The sequence below is a fragment of the Malurus melanocephalus genome, unplaced genomic scaffold (genome assembly GCF_030028575.1).
Source record: "Malurus melanocephalus ecotype Western Australia unplaced genomic scaffold, MMel_1.1 scaffold_259, whole genome shotgun sequence".
Lineage (NCBI taxonomy): Eukaryota > Metazoa > Chordata > Aves > Passeriformes > Maluridae > Malurus > Malurus melanocephalus.
Window position 1 is genome coordinate 839061 of NW_026623491.1, and position 27407 is coordinate 866467.

General features: G+C 41.6%; 1 protein-coding gene across 7 annotated transcripts in view; it reads left to right on the plus strand.

Annotated features, from left to right (window-relative positions):
* The first annotated feature begins 1803 nt into the window (after positions 1–1803).
* Positions 1804–27407, plus strand: part of RIMKLB (ribosomal modification protein rimK like family member B) — a 54087-nt gene continuing 28483 nt past the window's right edge. For 3 of the 7 annotated variants that reach the window (XR_008965961.1, XR_008965962.1, XM_057375794.1), the window contains exons 1-3: positions 3857–4011; positions 5231–5732; positions 11889–12109. Coding sequence is in view for 5 of the 7 variants with exons in the window: in XM_057375794.1 (XP_057231777.1) it covers positions 11935–12109 (175 nt within the window). In the remaining 2 variants the exon portion in view is untranslated. Of the gene's footprint in view, positions 1948–3244; positions 3365–3856; positions 4012–4115; positions 4219–5230; positions 5733–11888; positions 12110–27407 lie in introns of those variants that run through there. The other 4 variants (XM_057375795.1, XM_057375797.1, XM_057375798.1 and 1 more) reach the window with 4 other exon arrangements.

Below are 27407 nucleotides of genomic sequence, written 5' to 3' on the forward strand. Positions count from 1 at the left end.
TGGGATAATGTCCTGCAGACCGTGGCTTCAGGACTAAACAGCTGGTTTGCAGTTGTAGTGAACTCAGTGACAAAAGATGTTTCATGGAATCAACCGTGAAATCAGATTTTGCATACATTAAGGCTTTGGACCAGTCCTTACATGATGCATTACAGAGTGCATGGGAAAAATCTCAACAGAAAGGTGCCAGGATTCGTTAGTGTTCAGTCCTCCATTCCTTGTTGATACTACAATTATAATTCTTCCCTAAAGGGTGAAGCTTGGTATTCTGGACCACTGACAATGAGGGCACTGTCCAATATTGTCCTTGTACTATAATACTATAAGAGTAAGAATTTTGTCCTGAGGATAGATTTGGGGATAACAGGAGAGACCTTGCCTTCATTGGCAAAAAAAAAAAAAAAAAAAAAAAAAAAGGAAAAAGGTTTTGCCTAATTCTTGGGAACTATAACATCTACATACAACTCAGTTGCAGTCTTCTTAAAAAAGAAGAACTCAAAAGCTTCTGCAGCAGTAGGCACATCCTGGGTGTGCACATTGTGGGTAGTAAATTGACCCTTTCTCCTGCTCTACCTTACCAAGAAAGGGCAAAAGACTCTCCATGACTCTTTCCAAACTCACTTAAGTTTCTAGATGATGGGAAATTGTTCTAGACAGATAGGCTATGCAAACCTGTGACAAAGTTCAACATWCTACAATTCCAGCAGCTCAATGAACAGTAATAAGAAGGATACAAGGCTACATTTTGCATGTGAGAGAGCTTTGAAGGTAAGTGGTAGTTGGTGGAATGAATTGTTACTGATAATCATAAAACCCAGCTGAAATATCCCAAATGGATCGAGATCAAATATCTYACTGTTACCATGACAAGTGTTTTTCCTATACTTGTAGAATAACTTCCTCTCAGATGTCTTACAACCAAATGTGCATTTGTATGGCCAAAAATCTGCATTCCTGAATTCTCCAGCTGTGCAATTCTCCTCTTTCCACAAATTGCTAACTGTGTTTGAGCAGCAGAGGCACCTGCCTTACCACTTGGCTACTTATTGAAATACAAAAGAAAAAAAATTCTGCTCTTACTGTGTCACGTAGTTATAGATATATGAATCCTAATGCAGACATTTTTCTTTCCTCTTTGCTTTCTGCTGTCTTAAAACCAGCATGCATGAATCCASAAGACTTCTTACTCTGAAATATCTGTGCACGCTGGGCAATGTGCAGTTGTTGCACAATCTTAAGCAGAACAGTGATACCGCAGTAGCTCTTTGTTAGCAAATTCTCTTTGTAAACAAACCCCATGTACCTCTGACAATTACAGCCTGAAATTGCAACTTTTGAAAGTGTGWACTTCGTGCACATGGGAACTCTATTCTAGAAGGCTTTAGAGTGTAGTAATTCTGTCGAAGAATAGAATTTTTTTTGTTACTGTCAAAACAACAAAAATACTGTTTAGCATTTTGGTGTTCTTTATCTATATCTATTATCTACTACTAGTTAACCCTGCTGGTATTTGCCTGTGGTTGCGTCCTGCTCTCAAGTTGCACTTTCAAGTTGGCRTTTAAGTGAGTGATAGTGTGTTTTCCCCTAAACTGCTGTACAGAGTCAGAAGGAGGGGAACCTGAAATTGGAAGTGGTCTCTAGCTTGCAGCTGTGAGAAGCCAGAAGACTTGTCAAACAACCCAAGCAGACAGGAGAGAGAGCATTGGATGATGTCTGGTAAATAGAGATTTTGGCCTCTGACATCATTGTGAGGTAGCCTTGCCTCATACTCATTAAGCAAATAGTTTTCAGAAGAGCTGACTGAATGGCGTATGAGGTTTGGGGAGTAGGACCCAGAATAAAATGAACAAACTGTCTGTTATTCAGTTGAGAGAGTGAAGATGAGTAATACAGCACCACCATATGCTGAAGAAGCAGAAGAAAGCATGTTGAATGGGAACATTTGTGGTAGGATGGGTATTTGGGAATGACCAGTGCCTATATCCTGTATTTGAAAAKCTGGAAGAGCAACAGAGGTTGCAGAGGAACACACATGTTTCTCCTCTGGTGTGCAGTGTGTGTGTTGTGTCTGCAGGTTCTGAAAGCTGGGTGAAAGAGTAATTCACACAGGAAAACATGAAATGTACAGCTGATACAATATAGAGAATGAAAAGGGTGTGGTACCAAGGAAACTGAGTTAGGTGTGCCACAGAAACAGATCAACAAGGTATGTAGGTTGTGTCATATTTGTTTGCTACCAGCAGTTATTATTTTAGAAAACTGACAGCAGAGAGCGATGGTGCAGCCCTGGCTGTACGCTGGGTATGGCAGGCACATGATGGTGTATGGCATGTGGGACATGTCACAGGACATAGGATGAGAGGACTTAGGCATAAGCTGKGCCAGGGGAGCTTTAGGTTGGACATTAGGAAGAATTTCTCCACTGAAAGGGTGATTAGATACTGGAAAGAATTGTCCAGGGAGCTGTAGTCACTSAAAGGAACAGTTTAAGGAAGGACTCGATGTGGCACTCAGTGCCATGGTGGTGTTCRGTCACAGGTTGAACTCGGTGATCTCAGAGATCTTTTCCAACCAAAGTGATTCTGTGGTTCTGTCACACTTCTACCTGTCACATGAAATACAAGGGTTCTGGCTTTACACACCACATGCCAACAGCAGCGACAAGCACAACAGGTGGTGTACATTTTGCTGTACTGCCAGATGGTGAAGCTGCCTGGGCCATGCTGGCGCCGGTCACCTGTGGCAGTGGCCTGGTGTCTGCATTCTAGAGTAGGCAGTCGGGGTGGAAGGTGGGGCTGCAGGAGAAGCTGGATGGGCACAGCAGAACCTGGGCTGGGGTCTGCCATGGCAGTGGGGGCTGGACTGAAGCCTAGTCTGGGGTGGGGAGAAGAGCAGGAATGGGTGTGAGGAAGAGCATGAGGAAGAGCATTGTCAGCAGGTTGAGAAGAATGATCCTGCCCCTCTACTCCAGCCTTAGTGAGGCTACATCTGGAGTGCAGTGTCCAGTCCGGGTTCCTCAGTAAGGACAGACACGAAGCTCCTGGAGCAGGTGCGGTGGAGGGGAAAAAGGATGATTGCGGGACTGGAACATCTCTCTTATAAGAAAAGGCTGAGGGAGCTGGGCTTGTTCAGCTTCGAGAAGAGGGGGGACCTTAGCAATGTCCATCAGCAGTTAAAGGGGGGATGCCAAGAGGGTGGAGCCAGGCTCTGCTTGATGGTGCCAACCATTAGGACAAGAGGCAATGGGCAGAAGCTGATGCACAGGAAGTTCCACCTGAACATGAGCAAGAACTTCTTTGCTGTGCGGGTGACCRAGCATTGGAATAGACTGCCCAGAGAGGTTGTGGAGTCTCCCTCCCTGGAGGTATTTGAGAACAATCTGGACACAGTCCTGTGCCGTGTGCTCTAGGATGGCCGGCTGTAGCAGGGAGGCTGSACCACTGTGGTCCCTTCCAACCTGACCCATTCCGTGGAGGCCTCAGCCGTTAGACGGGGCGGCCTCAGCCCGCGGGTGGTACCGCCCCTCACGAGCAGCGGTTCGGTTCGGCTCGTTCCGCTCCGGTTCGCCTCGGTCCCTTCGGCTCGGTCCGGTCCGACGCATCCCGGCGCCGCCGCCGCCCTCGCGAGCTCCCCCGCGCCCGCCCCACGCGTGCCAAGCCCGGCCCGGCCGTTACGGCACCGCCGCCGCTTCGCTGTGAGGCGGCGGGAGCGAGCGCGGGAGGCGGCGGCGGGCGGGGGGCTCGGTGCAGGGAACAGCCGCGGCCTCCTCGCCTCAGCCGCGGGGAGGAGGGACACCGAGGAGGGGGAAGGCGGGGTGGCGGTGGTGGGGGGGGGACGAGCAGAGCGTCGCGTCGCTCGCTTCCCTCTAGGACCGCGCCGCCGGCGGGGAGGAAGGGGCGCGTCTTCCCGGAGCCTTCGTCGCCCCGCGCCCTCTCTTGCCAGGCCCGGTGCCGGAGGGGGTGGGGGTGGGCGCCCCGCGGGTCCCCTCAGGCTCGGCGGTGCCCGGGGCGGGTGAGATGTGGGGCTGAGCGGGCGCGAGCCCGCGGGGGTGGGGTCCGCCGTGCCCGGGGAGGGGGCGGGCGGGGGGGTGGTTGGGACCGTCCCCTCACAGCCGTCCCGCCCCGCCGCGCTGCGCCCATGGTGATTGTGCTGCATCCCCCGCGCGCGGAGCGGGGCGAGCTGCCCGCGCCTCCCCGCCGCGCCCGCCGGGGCGCCCAGGTGGGTGGCGGAGGGGGAGCGGCGGCGGAGGCCGCTCGTTGTGCGCGGGGCGAGGGGCGGGAGGGGCGGCGGGGTCCGCGGCCCCGGTCCGGGACCCGCGTTCCGCGGGCGGGTCGGTCTCGCTGCGAGCGCGGGGTGGGGGCTGCCGCCCCGCGGGCTCGTACGGCGGCCGCGTCCCCGCACAGCTCCGTGGAGATCGGTGGTGGCTGTCGGGGCTGATCTTCATGTCAGGGAGCCAGGGGTGTGAGTGGCTGGCGTTGGGTCTGGCAGCAAGATCTTCCCAACTAGGTTTCCTCTCCCCTTTTGTTTTCCGGTGTTTAAAAAGCTGGTGGCACATCGATGACTTTACTGCCTAGGATCTTACCATGAGCTCCGTTTTCCAAGGGTGCCACTGTTAATCTTGGATTTATTCCATCATTTAAGCAAGCATCCTCTAGACATGTTATTTTGGTTTGTTTTTTTTTTTTTTTTTTTTTTATTTTTTTTTCACCGTTTATAAACCCCTGGTTATTTTCTGTGGCAGAGTGTGTTCTAATGCATAGAAATAAATACATGGTCCTATAATGCATAAGAATACACGCTTCTGAACTGAAACGTACTTTTCTTCAACCTCATCTGAATCCTGAGGGCTGTTCTGGGGGAGAGGTGTAAAGATTTAAAGACTCACAAATAAATAGTAATAGTTTTTGTAGCTGTAGAAACTTATTTTCCTCATATGTTCCCATGTAGGTATGGGTTTATCTATCCCTTGAACACACATTCCTAAGTAAAAGAGCAAGCTTTAGCTTTCTGGGTTTCTTGCCCTTAAAATTGGTTTTTGTGGTAGTATATTTCTCTAAAATATTTAAAGTTGCACATTTCCCCTATGTTCATGTCATCATTTTCTTTTCACTTTGCTTGCTGTTTTGAATGGCACCTTTTCTTCATTTGGGATTTAGTTTATTTTTATTGCATACCTCTATATGTTTATGTCTAATAGGGATGTTTCTTCTTTTTTCTTTTTCCTCCCTAGGTGTTGGTGACTTCAGTCATTTAGGGGTTTAATTCTGAAGAAGCAGAAACACATGAATTGAGTTTCTTTTACATAGAAAGCTACAGCCCTTCATCAGTACTCTTTTTACTCCTTCCCATCCCTCCCTGCTTCATAGGGGAGAACAATTTGAGAATTATTTTAAAGATTCATTTATTCCCCGTTCCCTCTCTCAGAAATCTACCCTGGTCCCAGAGGCATCCACTAGACAGTGCCTGACAGGACCAGGAGAACGTTATCATCACTTGCTTGCTTTGGGAGCTTCAGTAGTACCCTTCCCWCCTTTGGGGTGTAGCACAGAGAGGCATCCACAAGACTTCCTTGCCACCCTTTTTGGTTAGTAGAGGATCCAGCAAAAGGGGTACCTAGCAAGACACGTGACCTCCTTAAAGGAACCAGAACTGAAGCAGCACTTGGCACGCTGAAGGAAACACCCATCTTTAGTGTCTTTTTCGTCTTCCACTCCCTCCTCACCAAATTTCTGGTAAGTCTCTTCAGCCCATTCATTCACGCAGTGCATGTTTCCCTTCCCCCACTCCCGGCGCTGGGAGAGGCATGCACAGAGGCTGTGGGGTGGGGGAAGGGAGGAGGGAAAACTGGCTGTGTACACACGGATCGGGGAGGAGAGGGGATATTGTACCACATTGCGGGGGAACCTGACACAGGTGGAAAAGCAGCTGATGTGGGAGGAAATGGTGTGTTATTTTCACACGGGCGTGTGTGTGCACACAGRGGCAGTGGAGGGGCGTGAAAAAGCTGGGAGCCTGCTGTTGTTAAAAATACCAAGACCGAATTGGAAGGATGGCTGATGCTGCCCAGTACTGGGCTCATATTGCAGGGAGGAAAGAGAATGGATTATTCGGTGGTGATCRGGAAGTGGGGTGTGTGAATGAGGATTCTTGTACTTGCAAGCATGAACACAGAGGYGGAAAGATGGGGGGTGTGGATGTCTGCCTTTCAGAGGCAGCTGTGCCTGGGAGGATTGCTGCTAGCATCTTGAACATCACTCAGTGCAAAGGTGGAGACAAGGAGATGAAAGCCATCATGGGGAGTGCAGTTGCCCATCTGCAGGGGTGGGAATGAATGGGAACAATTAATATATTCCCATATTCTTTGGCTGTTGCAGTCTACAAATCTCAAAGGGAAAAGGAAGTGAATACTGTGATGTGCTTTCAAAGAGGTGTGCTTGGGGTTCACCTGCCTGCAGAGACTTTCAATTCTCCGATGCATGTGTAGAGGGTGGATGATAATGCAGCAGCAGTGGACAGATTGCACTGCAGCTTTTCAATCTATTATATAAAATGCATTTGAAGAAATACTTTATTTTTTCAGATTATTCAGCTTTTAAAAATGTGTTGTTTCCAAAGGTTTTCAGTTACGTGCCCGTCTTAGGAAAACTAGTTTCTGGTATGTAAAAGAGGAATTTTTCTTGATGTTGGCCTTGACCATCACCATGAAGCAGCATTGTCAGGAATGGGTTGATTTATCTTGGATTAATTTTTCTAAAGATGCCAGTTCTTTTCTCTGTCACCATGTGATATGTTTMTTCACCATCCATCCATATTTCTGTAACATTTTCTTTAGATGATCATCATTCTGGTATGCTTGTCTGGAAAAAAAATCGCTTGTGCTTTGTGCCCGAAACATTTAGGAACTGTTTGCAGATCTGCTCTCCCTATGACTTAGAAAGTCCTATTTCTGGGATGTTTCAAATACTGCTCTCTTTCTCATTAAGATGACACAGAGACTTCTGTGATGSTGTATGATGGATTGCATGCTGGGTCATGTGCTGAAAAACTGTTCATTAGCTGTTTAACTGGTCTGCGTCTGCTATCTAAGATTGACTTTTTAATTCAGATCTGCCTTGAGGTCTCTCCTGAAGRAGATAACTTGCAAGCATCTGCTAACCATTCTTAGGTCTTCACTGGCTTGAAATGTGGCCTTCCAGCTGTTCTAGAAACTGCTGTAAGGGTAGARGCGATTGGTTTGTTGGAAATGTGTACTCAGTTTCAAGCCTTAGCTAATTTATGATGAAAAGGAAGTCAAAATACCTTTTCCAACTTGAATAGCACTGTTCTGGAAATGAGTATTAAGGAATAAGCATTAATGGTGTTATTAGTRTTACTTGTAGTGAGGTGAGTGCTTGGAGCAATGTTTTTCCTAGTTCTCTATTTCCCATGGCAGTTGTGACTGTTAGTCTCTTACTCATTCCTTCGCACTTCCATGAGATTTTTATTGTCAGTATCTCAGCTGTAGGGATTAAACATGCCTAGAGGTATGCTAAGACTAAGGTTGGGTTTTACCTCTCTATTAACTGTTGAAATCTGTGGAGTTTGTGTTWTGTGCACCTTGCTGTAACTGAGAGTCTGAGCCAAGCTCTAAAAAAAAGGGGTGGTTCTGGGAGGGGCTACTAGTAATAACTGTTCCACTGACTTGTTTCCCAGATCCCACTGTAGTCAGTAGGAGTGTGCTACAACATCARATCACAGGTTGAGCAGTTGAAATGTAAGATCACGATGATCCTTGATGCTATGAGATGTCTGGGATTCCATTCCTCATTCCCATAGGGAAGAGGCAATCTAGACATTTTAGTTTACAAAAGCATTGAGTAGTTGTCTTCTGAACAAAAATAATACTGAACTTTTTTTTTGCATGCTAGATACCTTTTGTCTTACACATTTACCAGTCATACATAAATTAATTAGTATATCCTAATAATGGATTTCTTGTTTCATCTTAAGGGAAATACATCATGATGAAAAAGAAAAGGAAACTAGTCTATTTTTCTCCTGCTTTTGGGTGTTGARGACAGGAGAATGAGTAAATGAACCATGGAGACCAATCTCCCATTCCTGGAGGGAGAGGGAGGTCTCTAATCTTCTCTGTGAAGAGAGCTAACACTTCAAGGCAAAAAGAGTGGTCTTCAGAGAAGATGTTAAGATCTCTCTAGACAGCTGATCTGATTGGCTGAATTCCCTATTATTTCAATAAAACATATTYATATATGATGTAAAGTCGAAAAGCATAGTGAGTGCTTTTGTTAGAACAGCTGCTAGAGGTGTACTGCAGATTGAAGGAAATGTGGGAGGAAGTAGGTTTGCATGTGCTGGGGAGGAAAAGAAGCTGCTGTGTGGTTGCTGGAGTAAGGCTTGGTTTAAGCAATGTAGTGGTGCAACAGCTGAAAGTGGAGGTGAGCATTCATTCCCTCTATAAATTGCAAGGAATCTGTTCCACGCAGTATCTTCCTGAAGCAGTTGTGGCAGTGTCTGCTCTGCTAGTGTGACACAGTTTGATTTTTATCACAGACCTTTCACTTTGATACCATCCTTTTCCACTCTCCCAGTCTGTCACATGCTGTTGAGTTTATGGTTATTTTTTGCCTTCTAATTYCATAAATCTGTGAAGTAGTTATTGAAAGATTGCACTTACTTTGACTGTAGTAGCTTTGAGTGAAAACTGCACTTGAAGTGGCCATCTTGAAGTTATTTAAACATCTGTTCTTCCCCTTTTATATACCATRGTTACTTTGCAATAGATGCTCTCATGGATTAGGAAGTATTCTATGCACACCCAGCATTGTCTGAGGCTGTGYCTTTTAGATTGAAATGGGTGGAGTTCGTTTTCAGGGAAGAATTCTGGCAATAATATCCAACTTTAGAGCTTAATGCTTTTGTGCATCTGACTGCAAGGCCAGCTTTCCTCCGACAGGCCATTTTCTTGAGAATGTGGGAGGGATTTTTAAGGGGTTTGGGTTAATAGGGTAAATTGCAGGTTTTGTTATGAGAGACTTCTTACTCACAGTAGATTATAAAGTGACGCTGAAACTGATAAGTATATTCTATTTGTAGGAGCAGAGTATTAGTGTGAAAAAGAAATTCTTTTGGGCGGAAGAGGTATATGGTATTGGGTTGGAGGCAAAGGATCCAAGAGTTGGGATTGCTAGTTTATGCCTCTTCTGCCGGCTTGTAGCTTGTTCTAAAGTGAGCTTCTTGGTCTTTGCTTCCAGACTTGAGGTTATTACATGCCTTTCTTACCATAACATGGGAGCTTTTGTGTATGCATTTATAAAACTATTGAGATTTTGGGCAAATGAGACATTGTATTAGGAGGGAGATGAGTATCCATATCCAAGGCATTTTWATACGTCTGCTGGTTTAATGTCCATTGATAAATATGGATGGCCCTYCCTGACAATATCGTAACCTCTTCCAAACGTAGAAGATGGAGGCTGGAGAAGCATATACCTTTTTTTCTTTCTTCTTGAGCCCTTTGCTYATTTTTAAGAAATTAAGTGCTGAAATGACAGTCAGGGAGAGATGATGGTGTATTTGAGGGGGTGGAGGTGGGGCCACGTAGAGAAGGGATTTGAGGAAAATTGAAGAAGATTGGCAAAGAAAGCAAAGCCGGGGAGAAAATACTGGGTTCTTGTATCAGCGTTAGAACCAGTAATGAGGGGAAAAGCCTCAAACCACAAAAACCCAAACTAAAGCCTCAAGCAGGCTGAGAAATATGTGATGCTTTCTGATCTATGCCTTTTTTTAACGCGAGGAATTGCGTGTGGTGTGGTGTGTTTTCATGCCCAGGGCGTTCTCCGGCCGTTCTCCAGGATGCGCCCGTGCGGCCCAGGGCAAAGCGGCGCTGCCCGGGAGGGGCGGCAGGTGGCGCTGTTCGGCCTCGCCAAACCCCTGCAAATGGCAGCGCTGAGGGGCAGTGCTCGGGGGCTTTGGAATGGGCCGTGCAGCGGGAGCATTTCTGCAAAATACAGCCTGTCCCGCTGCCTGGCCGAGGATGTTGTTCCAGGAAGTTTCGTGTAAACTACCGCGTYCAGAAATCCATTGTTGAGGGAGACAGAAGTGGGGCAGTGTCTGATAAATGTCAGCCATTGCCTGCCCRAGCCTCGTCTTTTCCTTTTCACTTSGAGCTGCTTTGAAGAACAAAGAGGTTCTTTGAGAGATCAAAAGATACTCCTTATAACCTCCTACATCCACTTTTCTGCAGGGAGCAAACACTTTTTCCTGCTTTACCTTGAACATCATGACTACTGTCAAGGACTGGTCTGGATCTGTGATTGTCTTTCCCTAGCTTCTGTTTTCTTTCAGTCTGTTAGTATGAGGAACTGTRGTCCTTGGCTTTATTGTTGCACCTCATTTACCAAATCAATGGAAAAAATCTCGCAGTCTTTGCTTGTTGTTACTATGGTTCTCAGTACCAGGAATAAAAATGTCGACTTGAAATTTTGTCTTCTTGTTAAGATAAAGTGGTACTAGTAGAAAAAAAAAAATTCTAGAAAAACCTAGCTGGTTCTTATGGTAACTAAAGAGTCCTTTTGCCCCAAGACCTGGTGCAGAAACCAGAATTCTTTGTAATATCGAGTGATAGCAATTGTACCCTAAAGGTGTTCTTGTATTGACATTGTTTGCTGGCAGCAGTCATTAGGGCTACCAGGCAAAACTGCATCCCTTTTGCAGAGTTCAGTTCTTCTAGGAACTCATATCAAATATATTAGTGAAAATGATGATTTTTGCCTTTTTATTTTAATAAGAAATTTTAAAGGTGATGCAGAAAAACCATTCTGTTTTTTTTTCAGAATTTTTATTCCCTGTGCTTGTCTTTCTTTAACATAAAGGAGTAGTCCATTATTTTGCAGCTTTTAAAATATTTCAGTAAAAATGTGTTCAGTCGAAAATAGCCCAAGTCCTCTGTACTCAAAGTAAAAGGAGCAGTACCTTGTTGTTATCAGTTCTAACCCCACTGAAATTCTTTAGTTTGAACTGTGTTTTCTGCTCTTGGTCCTGAATTCATTAGTGCTGTTTATTTATAAAGGTGATTTAAAAAAAATTGATTTGAAGCAAGAAAGGGCTAGCATGATAATTCTGTTGAAATTCTGACCTTGATTTTGCTTTATTTTACATGTGTTAATGTTCTCTATTCCTGACATTTTGTTGGTGCTCCTTGCTCCTTTGGTTTTTCCACTATTGTATGTTCTGGATATTACTAAATGTATTTCTAAATATATCTCACAGCAGATGTGAAATATTTGTAAGAGCATATCAGTCCTAAACAGTTATCTGGAAGATTCTGTGGTAATGAATTTCTAYTCTTCTGGTCTGCTTTCTTCACGCAAAGAGTTTGTCACACTCTTTGGTCTTTCATATGTGGTGAAAAGAGACAAATCAAGTCAGTCACTGGGTGTTTTAGCTGTACCTRGGAGGGTGGCTGAGTTATTTCACTTGAAGAAATTTTCTCAGTTGTGAAGTTGGAATTCTGGCCTTCAGACATGGCCATTCAAATTCAAAGTTTTCAGTTCTTTGCATACTTCTTAGTCAAGAAAGAGGAATGCCAAGAAGGAGGTACTGCCAGTACCAGTAGTTAYGTCTTTCTGTACTCCTTGAGGAGAAAGCTGGGATGAGAAGCAAGAACTAATTTCTAGCATTTAACATTCTGTGGAATGTATATGGGCTGTTTCTGTTGTTGGTACTTTGGTTGCAGATTAGGTGTAGACTTGCTTTTGCTTCTTGGAGTTTGGAAGTTGCAGTCTGTTGAAATGGATTGACTTGTGCAGAGGAAGTGGGACTTAGTCCAGCAGGGGTCATGAAGAGCCTGTGTATTCTAACRAAGTCTCATCTTCTCCACTGTCTAGCAGTTCCATTGGAAGGGGACCTTGAAGGCTGCAAGACAAGTCCAAGATGTGCAGTTCAGTTGCTCCCAGGCTGTGGTTCTTAACAGACCGTCGCATCAGAGAAGATTATCCTCAGCAGGAGATCCTGAGAGCACTGAAGGCCAAGTGCTGTGAAGAGGAGCTGGATTTCCGGGCCTTGGTGATGGATGAAGTGGTGCTGACCATTGAGGATGGAAATCTTGGTGAGAATGATCTAAGATTGGGAGTGTGCTGAAAGGGTACTTGGAAAAAGATTGTAAAATTGAGTGTCTGTACTGTTTAATAGTGAATTCCATAAATGCCAGACTGCCTACCATTCATCACCTAAATCATGTTGATGTAGGTAAATATAATTTTTTAAAAAGTTATTATGTTAATCAAATATAATAGTTCAATTTGTTAATTTGCATTAGAACAATTTTTGCATTCCCTCTGCAGAAAAGAGGGGAGGATGTTTCATTTTGGTGAGTCCAGAGTAAGGATTATAGCACTTCTGAAACAATAGGAAGTCATGGAACTTAATTTTTGCTTCAGTACTTGAATGTTGTGGATCGCATTTAAGAGTTTCAGAGGTTCTTTTTTCTTCTGTTTGTGTTCTGGCTCTGAAATAGAAAACACTGGAAATAATCTAAAAGGAATTTTCAATGAACAGTACAAAGTGTCATGGAACTTGAGGTTATAATATGATGTAACTAAAGCACGCTGCTGTACGGATGTGGAGTTATCTGAATTCCAGAAAAGAACAATGCTGATAAACAAAGTATGTGCATCAAGTAATTTGAACTATTACTACAATTTACAGTGTTTAAAACTAAATGATGAGATTTCTGTTCTGTTTTCCTATTTTTTTTCCCTGTGGTGATTAAGAAGGAAAAGCAAGATGTTAAATTGCATTAGAAGTGTTAAACCCTGTAAAAAGGGTTCTGTAGATAGTAAGCTTATGTGATAAGAAGATACTAATATCACCAATGTCAAGCTGTGTRACACAATTTGTTTTTGTTTCAACATTTTTAAATTTGAATTTCCTAAAGTAAGGAAACTGSAGTGTTATTTTTTTTTACCTTTAACTCTTTCTTTGCTCTAACCCCATATATCAGTCAAAAATGTATCACTGGAGACCCAGGAAAGAATTAAATTTCTGAAAGTTGTATTAAGAGTAATTAATTCTGTCTGGGAAGAAAATATAAAAGTACTCTAAGCCGTGAAGAAGAGGCTGCCATGTATACCTTGTTCCTCTTTGGGAAATCATGTAGGAAGGGAATCATAAAACTTACTCTGGGGAAGAACTTTGTTAAAAGTTTATACCCTATTTTGTCATGTATCAGTCAAGTATAAAGCATACGTATGGTAAAACAAGTATTTTTTATTCTGGTGTTACTAAACTTTCATTTACCTATTTTGTCTTTGAGGAGTCATGATTTCTATCACAGATTGAAATTCTGTAGAATGTCTTCAAATCAAGGTAACTTGTCAGAAAGTCTGCGCTCTGAGTGTGCTTTCCTTTGGACAGTATGTAATGAGAATGCAGCCGTCCTGGGCTGTAGCTGCAGTCTCTAAGATGCATAATTAGTCCTTCAGCATTTCAGTACTGTTTTTGTTTCTTGGTGATTTCTTATTTCCTGTCTTCTGTCTATTTTTGGGGAATTAAATAGGGCAAGTGTAAATTATGGACCTTTCTGCTCTTTACTGTCTGATGTCTCCTAATGCTTGTGTCTGTTGTAAGGAAAAAGATAAAAGTAATTCAAGCTGGAAAACTAATATTGAGGGATGTGTGGTACAAGAATGAGAAAAATTAAGAAAATTACTAGAAAAAATGCAGAAAAAGGGAAATWATTCTCATACAAAGTGTTCGTTCAATATGATGTAACTAACTGACSGTTTGAAAAGGAGTGAGATAAAAATGCTGAAAAATTGTGGATAGAAATKTTATTATAAATAGTCTGGACTGTCTAATTGTGGGTTTGGTTTGTTTTTTTTTTTCCTGAGGGCTGGGAATCTATATCAAACAATTCTTTCTGTTGGAGAGAGATGAAAAATCTTTGTTCTTAATTTTCCAGTTCTGTTTTTTGTAGAGCTTTTGCACCTGTTTTGATTAAGATTTCTGCTGGAGGATATAAGCAAGGGCTTTGTGTTTAARTTCCTTGTTAAAATCCTCAGCTGGCCTAGGAAAAGGTATCCTGGAACAAAATCCAGGAGGTAGTGCATTYTGTATCCTTTTTATTTTCTACTGTTGTGTGAGGGATCCAGGTTGAGTAAAATTTTCTATGACATAAAGGAATTGATGAAGAGAATGTACCTTCAGTGGATAATAATATGCTTTTGCTTCCTCTTCTATTATTATTTGTCTTGAAAGCTTAGCAATTCCAGGCTCAGACTCTGAAGGTAATACGTGATATTGGAGGAAGTAATAGTTGCAGTTTGTTTTACATATTCACGCTTTCATTAGAGCTTTTTTTGTCCTTTAAAACGAAGGCAATTTCTTCAGTAAATTGTTAGAAGGATGTTAAATTTGCAAAGTCAGGTTGGATATTACAGCATGCTATTTAAAACCTCAAAAGTGTGGCATTTCTGTAGATGATAGAGCTGGGAATCCTTCTTGTGGACTTGCTGACTGTCAGGAACATGAGTGGAGACTTCAGAGACCAGAAATTCAGCACAGAATATTAAAAAGCTTGAAATTATTTACCTCACAGGGGTGGAGTGGAAAAGACATATCTAAACTYATGAAAGTTGAGCAAAATAGTGGGATACATACCAGAATTGATTGTCCTTTCCACAAATTGTGTGGTGTATACCTTGACAGTAGAGCACACTGATGCAAGTATCACTGAAGCACAGAGCCAAAGACAGATGTTTAAAGCTTTTGTGATGCTGAGATTTACAAAATTTGTGTCTGTCAGAAATGATAAGATTTGCCATGGCCAAAAGGGGGAGGCAGTGGGGTTGTTTCACTCAGTAGTCTCAGCAGTCTCAGCAGCAGTGACTCCTTGGCGCAGGGTTCTGCTATACATCTGGGCTGGATGGGAAGCGAGGCCGGATTCCCAAGGCAAACCAACAGTGTAGACCCAGCAGTCCCTGCTGGTTCCTTTTCTTTCACAGATGACCCGAAATCCCAAGAACCCCACAAAGCTCCAGTATCACTGGCCACATCAGGAACCTGCGTGCAGCTCAAGATTCACATTAGATACCTCAATACAGCATGAGTCCAAATGTGATTGTAAATGCAAGTTGAGACATATAGAATTAAACTTTTTCCCTTTTAGTCTAAAGGGAAGTTCTTAAATTGATTTATGCTTAAACTGTTTTGGAACTTCAACAACTATTTTTTGAAAGTAACTATGGTTTTTGTCTTACTTTAAAAAAGTGCCTGCGTACCCAAGCCATGAATTCCTGTTTCATTTGCACACTGGCAGTAGTACTCTGTAGATTTCCAAGGAAAATGCTGAAATAAAATAAGAGGATAAGTAAAGCTATAGAAATGGATAAATTCTTTCTGCTCTGGTGGGCTGAGCCTGCTGAGATGGTTACTGAATCAGACATGCATGGCATTGTTACACAGGAATGAGTTGGAATGCTTGTGTGGAAAAAAGTGAAGGGTGATGCTGGTCTGTTTTGATTTAAATGGGCTCCATGTAACTGTAGCATAAGTTTCTTAAGAGCTAAATTCTTGTAGCTTAACCAGTCTAGTACGATCTACTGCTGAATGGAGCAGCCATGTTTCATTTGTCCTTTTCTAGTGTTGCTGTTGCTGCTTGCCTTGTGACAGATTTCATGTCTGTCTTGGCTTGCTTTCGTATTTTACCTAAGCTAATTAAAAAAAAAAAAAAAAGATTTACCAAATTGTGCGCTAGTTTTCAGTATCTGGTATTTGAGTGAGTTAAGTTGGCTAACCCAAGAAAAGCCTAACTCCACCAAATAATTAGCAGTTTTCTGTTGGAATACTTTGCTGCACCAGCCTATTTTGTGGTCATATAATTCCTAGCTCTGGTGTGCACAGGCGAGGAAGAATGGGGTTGTTCTTTTAGGGAATGGCTGGTATTTATGTTGATTTAGTTATACCTCCAGTGTGTACTTCAAAACAGGAATTTTTTTTTGTGGTTAGGATGTTTGATAGTGGCAGCTTTAGGATTATTTTGTTTGTGCATGGCATCTGGTATTTACCATTGCAAGGATTACAAACTGAAATGTCTAGTTTTCTAATCTAGTTTGGCATTTCCTATATTCATTTGAAATACATGGCAAGTAGTGTAACAAATCTCTGCAGGATATTTTTTGGACATGCATCTGAAGTCTTAGCAGTGAGTCCTGTCAAAATGTGTACTTTTAAACTATGTGTCTAACTTTGCTAATGCAGTGATATAACAGTCTTGAGGAATTTGCAGCTAAACAAATTAAAGCTTGTSAGCAGGTGTGTGGCATGGGATGAGGAGGAGGTGGAGGACGCTGGTAGGAAAATCCCACCGTATAGGGGGGACTTTGTGGACAAGAAACAATACCCAAGGGCTGTCTCCTCATTTTGAATATTCTTTCTTCTTTCCTGGGCCTAGGATTGAGCAGTACCTTTCCCCATAGACCGCACACCTTGCCTGTAGGGCAACACAGTTCAAGAACTATTCTTTGGTGAAGAATATGTTAGGGAAATTCAGATTCTTCCCTCATCAAAGTGATATACAATAATATCTTCATTCAAATTCTTTGCTGCCAGAGTAGCAGAAATTGGAATTCACTGAGTCAGCAATTTACGAATACCTTTATTGTAGATTTTTGAAATCTCCATATTTTCTGATACTGWCCTGTGAAGGAAAATGGTTTAAAGGAAAGTTTCTTTCACAGAGTTGACTAAAGTATAAACCAAAGTAGTAACTTTTCCTAAGACTTCCTTGGTTTTTCCTTTGGGAATGTGAAACCAAGTGATCAGCTTCAGTGAGGAATAAAAAGGGCATAATAGTAATTTATTCTAAAACAATAATACATTGTGCACAGTCAGCTGGCTTTTCTAAAGCCAAATGGGTAACATCTGGAAACCTTAGATCTCTTACCTTCATTTTTTTGGCAGAGTAAGTATTTAGAAGATAGATTCTTTTAATTTGRTAAAGGTTGGTGTGCTGATTTAGGCATCTGGGTTTCCAATGTGGGCCTGAACTTTGCAATAAAAGTTGGTATTTTGTTTAAGTCTTTTATCTTGCAAGATATGATTTTGTTTCATATGATCTGTCCTTCATTCCTTATTTAGTTTGAACTAGTWATGAGTAGTTGTGATCTTTGATTCTTTTGCTCACACTGGATTAGACAGCATTGAAATAAACACAGAGGAATTGGGATAGTTGAAAGATTTCTGTAAAGTATAGAAAGCTGGAGAAAAAAAGGTAAGGGTAGATAACAAATTCCTGTGTTTTCATATAATGGTAAGAAAAACACTTTGGATCAGCTAGATCCATGGTAAGAGAGGACTTYTACACTTATGAAATGGTTTCCATATCAAAACATCAAAACTCTTAGTATTTTTGAATCATCTTGAAGTCACCTAAAGACTGTCTTCTCTCATGTAACAGGGAATGTAATCACCTCCTCTTTCTTCTGACTGTTTCAGTAGTCCCCTGACACTTGTTAGTCCAGCAGTGCACCTTAATGTAAGAGCTTTTCCTGCAGTGTGCWGCCGTGGCTTTGGGAGTGATGGAACCGAGACAAGCAGCCTTGGCAAGGTGCCTTTTTGAGCATTGCAGAATTGGCCTGTTTCCTGCTACTAACTACAGCCAGAGCAGCCATTACTTCCTCTGCAGAGTTGGGAAATTGGTTTGTAACTCAAGTGGGAGCTGGAGAAGGAACTGCATTCTGTGCAGAGGACTGGAAGGTGGTTAGACATGAAGTGGATTTTGTGCTATGGAAATAGTTGAGTTCAGAATCACTTGAAATTGCTTCTGATGTTCTTTCACTGTGGAAATTGATCACTTTCCAGTCTGATTGATGTTAAACCGTATGGAGCCGTAGGCATTACTAGTAGGCAGCTATGAACTCTATAGAGAGGATTCTGGAATGGTAGCTGTGTTTGGAGGTGGGTGTGATCCCCTGTGTGACATCCCAATATAAGACATGCAAGACAAACACATCTCTAATAGAAAAAAAATCAAACATTTCCTTTATTATTGTATTTTAATAACAGTACCTTTCAACAGCTGCTGTGTATTTTAAGAAGAATTGGTTTGGGTCTTTTTCAGAATTATGATGCCAAAGGCAGCTTTCTTACAATTCATATAGAAAGAAAGGATTCATACTCTATAACCACCTGGATGTTCCTGCMGTTTTCTTTTTTCCTATCATGGATTTCTATTCTTAGATGAATGATTGTCATCTTAAACTGGTGCTAAAATAACGAAGGCCAACAATGAATTGATCTTCTCAAAATCATTCTGTTTCTTCAGGATGTCATCAGGGGTRTATATGGGCTCAGTCTGAAGAGCAAGGTGGAGGGGTAAGAATGTTTCTGCATGGAAACATTTTATAATGTTAATTTTAGAGGGCTGTGTTAAGATCTGAAGTTTTTCATTTGCATGTGTTCTAGAACAGCCAGCCAGGAAAATCAGACTTGTAGGGCACATCATCTTGAGCATACGTGCATGTCATCATATCTGAAAATGCCAGAAAGCATTGCCAGATTTTTAATTGTAAGAATTCTCAGGAGTGGCCATCTGGATGATAAACAATGTAAAAAGGGACAAAAGCAAGATGAASGAAGTGTTTCCATACATCCTAGTCAAGAAATGAAAATTAGCCTAACATTCCACAAGACAGTGTTTAAGTGGCTGGGGGTTTCTGTGTCACTTTTCCAACAATCCCTGTTCCAGTGCTGTGTCACCTAAGCAAGGTTTGCTGGCACATTTGTCTGAGCAGTTGTATTGTGAACTGTTTCTGCATACTGATGTAGTTTTAAACCAGCCTGTTCTTGGTGGCAGGTGTTTTTTTTAGACTTCATCAGTCCTCYGAGTCAGGGAACAGCGTGGCTGCACAAACAGTTCTACATCAGTTAAATCRGAAGGGCAAACTGTGTGTTGGAGTGTGAGAGATTAGGAGATAGCACAAGTATTGATGTGAAAAACTTAATCTTATGGAACTGATGGCTGTGCTTGCTTTCCCAGATTTGTGATCAGAGAAGTACTCTATTACCTGTTCTTTAAGCAGTGACAGGGGCTTTGGCTTTATCCACCTTTTCTCAGTGGTTGGTTGTTGTCCATTTGTGAATGATGGGCAGTTGATCCTCAGTGACTGTGAATATGAGACACTGGTGCTGCTGAACTTTGACCACTACTGAGATGGTCTTCCAGTGTGCAGACCTGTGTTTGGATTGATACGTACTTCTAGGAGCATCAGTGTCCATGGACAAGTCCCTTTATTTTGTTATTTTTATAAACTTTTTCTGTAAAATGTGGTGAAATACCAAATTTAAGAATTCTTCTTATAYGTGGTCTTTGGTGCATGAAAAGAGTGGAACAAAAAGCAGAACAACAAGAAGAATGTCACTACTGAAATGATTAATTATATTATATTTTGCTATATTGTAAATAATTAACATTTACAGTGTCACAAAAATCTGTAATTTGTGTCTTTTTATTGATTGTTCTTTGAATGGTAGAGCTTACATGATATCTTTTTAAAGGTCTAGTACATTTTAGGATTAAGTGTRATAAAATGCCTTTGTATTTGTCAAAAGTTTAAGCAAGTTGAAGCAGAATGTGYTACATGTGCTCTGATAACTTGAGCAGAATACCTGAGAGCAAAGGTATTCTGCTCATCTTGTCAGAGAAACCCTGCTAGAATTACACAAATTAATTAATTGTGTTAACTTGTAGCAAGTCTTTCCTGTTATACACAAAGGTTTTCTTGCTCTGTACTTCCATATAGGCCAGGTATTGAGTTGGGGACTGTCTTGCTGTGCTTGTTACTAATCTTGACAACATACAGATATTGGAAGAGACACATTAGTGATTTGATCCATTTTGTCAAAGTGTGAAGTAACAATGCTCTAGATTTTTAAGCTGTGAAGGGGGTTGGACTGCATTGACACAGTTACTAGGGTAAAAGATTTTGTTCACCCTAATAGTAATGTAACACCCATGAAATAATGTGCTCAAAAGCCATGCTGTCAAATCCTGTTTCTTTGCAGTTTCTGTCTAAAGAATAATTAGATCTGGTAGGGAAACACAGCAGTCAGAAGATCAATAAATATTTCCCTTGAGTTCTAAGAACTTGATTTGAAAGTATCCTCTAGGTGTCATGTCAATTGTCAATTGTCTTGTGTAGGTACAACACTGTGGAACTTTGATTGGGATGTTTTCTTTGTTATTTAAGTTTTAAATTTTTGTAAGATAGAATAAGAAGTTATTTGCAAAAAGCTGCATAAGTGTTCTCTTAGTTGTTCAAAGTATACAGGTATTAATTGTTTGACAAGCAATTTAGAAACAGCTCTTGGAGCACAATACGAAGGTGATTCTCATTACAGGTGCCTTTGATATACTCTCCATCACAATACTGGGCATTCCCAGTCCCCTGGGATGGCATAAGGGAGTTTTAAGTCAACTCAGGCCCATTACTTTTTTCAAAACTCTTTTGGCCAGTGGTTCTGGTTTTACCGTCTAGGTTGGGCTTGAGCCTTGGATACAATCCTCTGTGCTGGTCTAGTTACCTTGGGAAGACATTCAGGCTCTTGCTGCTCTCCTGGACAGACATTTACACACACAGTTGATTCACTTGGCTGAGAGTCAGACAATCCCCTGTTAAAAACCCTTATCTTAAAAGCCACCTTTCAGTCCCCTTTATTGTAGAATGGTTTGGGTTGGAAGGGACCTTAAAGATCATCTAGTTTTACCCTCCCTGCCATGGGARGAAGTTACTTGTAAAAAGCTGTGTAAGTGTTCTCTTTAGTTGTTTAAAATACACAGGTATCAATTGTTTGACAAGCWATTTAGAAACATGTCCMTGCCATAGGCAAGGACACCTTCTGCTAGACCAGGCTGCTCAAAGCCCTGTCCAGCCAGGCCTTAAATATTTCAAGGGATGSGGCAGCCACAGCTTCTCTGGGCAACYGGTGCCAGTGCTTCAGCACCTCACAGTCAAKAATATCTTCCTAATATCTAATCTAAACCTTACCCTTTTTCAGTGTAAGGCCATCCCCCCTTGTCCTGTCACTACATACCCTTGTAAATACTCATCATATGTCTTGTAGTCTCCTTTCTAAGGTACTGAAAGGTGGCATTTAGGTCTCCCCAACCTAACTGAATGTTCTGRGCTGAATTGTAGTCTCCTTTCTAAGGTACTGAAAGGTGTCAGTTAGGTCTCCCCAACCTAACTGAATGTTCTGAGCTGAATATTCCCAATTCTCTCTGTCTCTTCATGTGGCAAAGGTGCTCTACCCCTCTAGTCATCTTGCCATATGATAAGGTCATCTTTCCTAGCCASAGCTGTGGTCAGTCACTTCCCATATTGTCCCAGAGCTTCGCAGGCACATCATGTTTGTTCATCTCTRCTGAGCCTTCTCAGGAGTTTACTGATCCATCACATGGAGAAAAGAGCTGTGAGTACCYAGAATCTGGAGTTTGGGGCATTTGCATGGATGTAAGAGACTTGTCTAAGCATCTTCTGTCTTTGATGGAGGTAGTAATGGAGTACAGTTCTTCCCGTGTTCATGCCCTAACCTTAGAGATGGAATATCTTCATCTTTGACTTGATTGATGTATGCTTTATGCAACACAAACAGATTTATATGATACAGAGAGAGACCAGCTTAGGAATACTCTGTGGTCTGATGACTGTGTTAATATTTGGGTTCCATATCCAAGTAACTGTCCTTGAATGATGAGCTAAAAGGTTAACTTCACCACCGCAAAATGCTCACTGTAAAAAGTGCTCGAATCCCTTTGTGAACCTAGTGTGGAAAGTCAAGCTCCTTCTTGCAAGTGTCTTGTTATATTCCAGATAAGTCTGCGAAGGTGTGGAATTAATGGATAGATTCTTTTGTTTTCCTGACCCCCAATAAAAGTTACKTTTATTTTGACATCTGAATGGGTGACTTAACTGCTGAAATTGCTGATGTCCTGACATTATGCTTACTTCCTGGTAAAGTCAGGATTTATTTAAAAGTRTAATTTGAGACACTTAAGATGGTAAATGGGTGACATGTCTTAATTTGTTATGCCTTCTTCCTTGCTTTCCAGTAAGAAGAGCATATTATTTTGCTTTCTGTTCTATACATGAAACAAAATAAAAACATGATTTTGTCTGTTGACCATACAGGTGACACTGGTACAAAACTGCTACTTTGCTTAGTTTCGGCGAGGAAATTTCAAGTTTTAGTACTGGTTCTGTTTTACGTGACAGATATGTATGATAAAGCATGGTTGAAAGATGTTTTGACATTGGGAATACGTCTCATATTGCCCATCTGAATATTACAGGGTGAAACCTTTGCTTCAGATTTTTATTGCTTAGCATTTGTCTTTCCTTACTAATATACATCTGACTCTTAAGTCCTAAGTGTCTCTCTGAGGGAGTTTTGGGAATTTTTTGCAAAGTCATTCAGTGGAAGGAGGGCACTTCAAGGGAAAAAGGATGTTTTCYCCTAAATCTGTAAGGATGTTTTTGGAAGGACTAGCTTGGAAGAGGAACTCAATTTTGCTGAAGTGGTTTTTGCTAGTGAAAGTAGACATCAAAAGTGTTCCAAATTATTGCCATTTAAACAAATCTGTTAAGCATTTTAGAGATTTGTTTAAGCTTCAGAGCTAAAMCATTTGAAACATAGCTCTGTATTAYGTGAAAGAAAGGATTTCTGGTGTTGTGGCCTGTCTGCTGTGGGATGGGAGATACAGTTTGGTCTGAGCACACAATTAAAAATGGAGATTTTCTTTCATATTGGTTATACCTCTTTTCACTTGAATGGTCCATTCAAATATAGTGGGGACAAGATGATTGAAATTGTTTTCGAACTGGGGACTGAGGTGCCAGTGGAAAAAAGTCTGTTGTGAAGGCAGTGTACTTGGCCTGCAGGAACAAGAAATGGTAAGAGGAAGTGATTGCAGGGAGACTATTGCCACGTAAGGGGTTGCTTCCCTCATGAAGTAAATTGGAGATTGAAACTGGTGGGAGTATGGGTTGTGTGTTGAAACTTGCAAATTGAACAAGGAACCTGAAATGGAAAACAAGCTTGAAGGCAAGGCAGGTAATTGAGTGGTTACAGTGGTATTCAGAATTACAGGCAGAGAAACTACATGACTGAAGGAGAAATCCATGGTTTGGAAATTACCTGGAAAAATAAGGAATACAGAATGGAAGTGGGACAGAAGGGCAGTGGAAGCACGGGTKTTATGTCTGTGGGGATGAATGCTATGGGGAAGGAGTGGGGAGTGAGAATTTGGGGCAAAGCAAGCCATTTGCACTAGTTGCTGACTTCCAATGCCTGGAGTGGGATCAGACCTTCCAGAGACATTCTCTCCTGCAGGGAAACATTCCCATTCATCTAAAGATGACACTTTGCTGTCAGTATGGGTCTCAGACCCCCTGTGGGAAACTGATCTCACCCTCACATGCTATTCCACCATGTCAAGGCTTATTTAGGTGCCARTGGATGAAGTTTATGATTGATTGATTATCTGCAAGTAGGAAGATAAAATACTGATGACCAAAACCGGAAAAATCAAAGTTGGAATTTTGTCTTCTTTGTTGTGTATTTGTTTTCAGCTACTACATTTTAAATTACTTAATTACTTGCTATTTTTTTGTCAGCCTCCTTAAAGTACAAGGTGTTCTGGTCTGGAAATGTTACTTGCCGTRTGGTGGAGAGGACAATTTGTAGGGTGCCTTTTTTGTGATTACAAGAATTTATGACAATTGAAGCAGAACATTGCTGGAAGAAAAATGTTAGTCTGGTGTTCTAAATTGAACTGCTCAGAAATTGCCTTTAATTGCATGTTTTTGCATTTTCTGAGTGCCCAGACTCTGGATACTAGGATCAGCTTTGTGAAAGTGCTGAATACTTAAATCCACAAATAAAGTTAATCAGAACAGCATGAGCAATTACAGTCTCCCAAATGTGGCATCTAGAATTCCTTCATCAACACTTATCTCTGGATTTCCCTCCCCCATATGGGAGATCAGTAGAATATTTGCTGATTTTCTGTGGTGTTAACAAAATTAATTATGAATGTGTAGGACTTAGATATTACTGTTATTAACACAATAAATAAAACTCAAGAAGAAATTAATAGTAATGTGTTTCAAGCAAGGATTTCAGTATAGCAGTCCATAGATTACACACAAAAAATGTTAAAGAAAGTACAGTCCTCAGTAGCTGCTTGTTGAATGGGTGCTGTATCTTCCATGCCCCTTATGTATCTACTGTGGGGAAAAAAAATGTTTGTGTAATTGAAGACCGTATGTGTGTAGGGTATTAGATCAGTGCTACAGGTATGTATTTAGYTGTGGCTTTTTCTAACCTTTATGTGCTTGACTTTGTGACTGCAGTAGTTTTTTCTTAATGTAGATTTTTAATRTAATATTAAATGCCTACATTCTTTGTAAATAAAGTATGTGCACATAGAGACTGTGCTGGATGCATCAGTATTGTTTACTATCCAGGTTTAGGAAAACGYAAGGCAAGCCAGGAGTGCTGAAATGATAACTAATTACTTGGGTAACCTAATACACTTGTCTTTGAATAGTAGTCCATGGATCATTTACATTCAAGATAATATATATTCTATCAGTGAGACTGAGGAATTTTGCCTGTGTTAGTACTTGGRAGGTTTGCTCTTGTACCTTGTTCTCCCTCATACTTGTTTTATGAATAGGTAAATTGGCATGTCCCCATTATTACTGCACTTCGCAGCTACTTTGGATATTAGATTATTCCATTCATGGAATTCAGTTTGGGTTCTTTTGACAGAACTGCTTTCAATGTTTTTATTTCACATTTTATGCAGGCTGTTTTTCATGGTGAAAGATGCCTTCATATATATATAGCTATATAAAAGTAATGCATTACTTTTGGATATCAACATGAAGTGTTGGGCCTTCTGTTCCTGGATGAGGAGCAGACTCACAGGGTGAACYATATTCCTAGTTCTGTGGTCAGGCAGGATGCCCTGCTTTGAGTTGAGATTTTTTCTTAATATGAAGTAGGAAGGGASCACTAGTGATCCTAGCTGAGCCTGCCATGGTAGAGGCAGTTGGTTGTTACGATTGTGAAATTATTTTTTAGAAGCTTCAGGATTCCTGCGCAAGCCATGCTGTTCTAGAAAGCAGACCCATGCAAATCTTCCCTCTCCCTGTAGAGGCAGTGTTCTTTCCTATACCATGCCATTTTTTTCAATGAAGGTTGTTAGTAACCAGAGGCCATATGAAGTTTTCCTGGTAGTGTTACTATGTATCCTTGTTTCCCTGACTCAGACAACATTCAGGAATATCCTGTAGACTCACACTGARGGTTTAACTCTCCTTTTTCTGGAGTGCAGTCCATCTTCTTATTCCCAGTGAGACAGAGTTTTGGTAAGTGTACCTTAAAAATTCTTTAAAGGTTTGAAGTAGCTTTTGTTCCACAAAACTAGACACAGCTCAGGACCTAAGGGGGATTACCTTTTGTGTCCCTATACTTTTCTGCATCTGCATCTTTCTGTGAAGGCCTGTCTTGTTGGATGACTGTTTCCACCAGGAAAATGAAATRTGGATGTGTGAGGCCCATTTTTGTTGTTTCTTTAGAGGTTAGAAATAAAAGCTTCACAACTTCTCCTRTTTTGTTACTTTGCTTTCCAGACAGGGTTTGCCTTTACCATGTATTGAATTTCTTCTTTGATCTTCTCCAAGGTTTCCTTGTTGTCAGAGAATCAGGCTTTGGGTCCTGTCTCCCCCCCACAGCCGTCAAACCTATAAAAGCATTTTCTACTTCCAGCATGAATAACTTGATCTTTAACTTTTAATGACTGTAAGAACTTGTCAGATGATCTTGATAATGTGAAAGAAAGAAGGGATGTTGCCCAGTGAACCCACAGATCTAGTTTGAGCTGTGAAACAGGGCATTGTGGARTGAGCATCCTACTGTTGCAGCCAGGCATAACAGTAACCTAAGAGGCCAGGCATACTGCAGAAGGCCACAGAGAATCATGGAATAATTGAGTTTCAAAGGGGCTTTTAAAAGCCGTCTGGACAATCTTCTAGTCACCGCAGCCAGCTTGAAAGCTGGATCCATCTCTGAAGTTAGATAAGGTTTCTTGAAGTGTATCAAGTCAAGGTTTGAGTATCTCCCAAGGATGAAGCTTCCGCAGCCTCTCCGGGCAGTTTGTCACAAAGTTAGGCCACCCTCATGGAGTGGGTGGTCCAAATTTATGGTTACAATGTGTTAGCATGCTGTATCAGTTGCTGGGCTCTTGCCTAGCCCTGTGCACTCCAAAGCTGCATGCGTGTGATCTGCAGCACAAACATGTGGAGAGCAAACTCTTCTCATATTCACACAGCCAGTCCTTCTAAAAGAGCCTTTATCCATTCATCACAGTACCTCAGGCATGCAAACTATGCTGCTGTCAAYTGAGGARTTCAATATGGATTGAAGTCATGTTGTAAGTGCAGGTAAAAAAGCAGAAATAACATAATATTGACTGGAGACTTTTGAAATGTGCGTGTTCATATCCTGCTTCCTTTTGTTTTTCTGTCAATCTTCCCAGGATCATTCTGGCCTAAGACTGAAATGGTTCTTTGTGCACTCCTCCTTACATGCTTGGGACTAAAGGTGAGGCAGGATTGTGAAAGTGCATGCCCTTTGTGGATGCTTGGAGTTGAAAAAATTCAGTGGTTGCAGGCAAAAGTGATACTGTACATATAAACTGCATGTCTTATTGCTTGTAATTGTTAATCCTGCTCGAACAGCTCTGTTAGCTGGGCCTTTGTATTTGCAGTTTTGCTGCAAATTTTTCATAACCTGACAGARTGGAAGCCACTGGAGAATGTATTACCTGCATAGATCAGGAGGACAGGAGTTGCAGAAACAGAAATCAGTCTGATTGATTGTTTTTACAAAGTTTGAGGCTGAGCTAGCATAGTGACCATAGAGTTGAAAATGTATAAAGAAAAGTACCTGCCTTGCTGTAGAGAATTCTACACTCTCAAAGCAGCACTYTCTTGACAATTTAAACTGTTCAGATCCTTACTGTTGCTGTGATCCAGGTTTCTCTGTTACAGTTGACACCTGGATTGATCAGATCCTACAGTGAGCTTGTTCAGCTTGCAATACCTGCAGAAATTGAATTCCAWGAAAGAGGAGTTTTCTGCTGGTGTWGGAAGCTTACCGACTCACCAGTGGGTCTGTGTATGAGTGAGAGGGAGTGGGTGGTATTACATGCCACTGTAGGATCGTAAGAGCTGGAGACTAAAACTGTTGGCAGCAAGAGAGACTTAAATTGTCTTAGAACCACAACTCTATGTGAGTGCTTTCTCCAACACAGGAATTTCTAAAGAGGTGTTCATTTC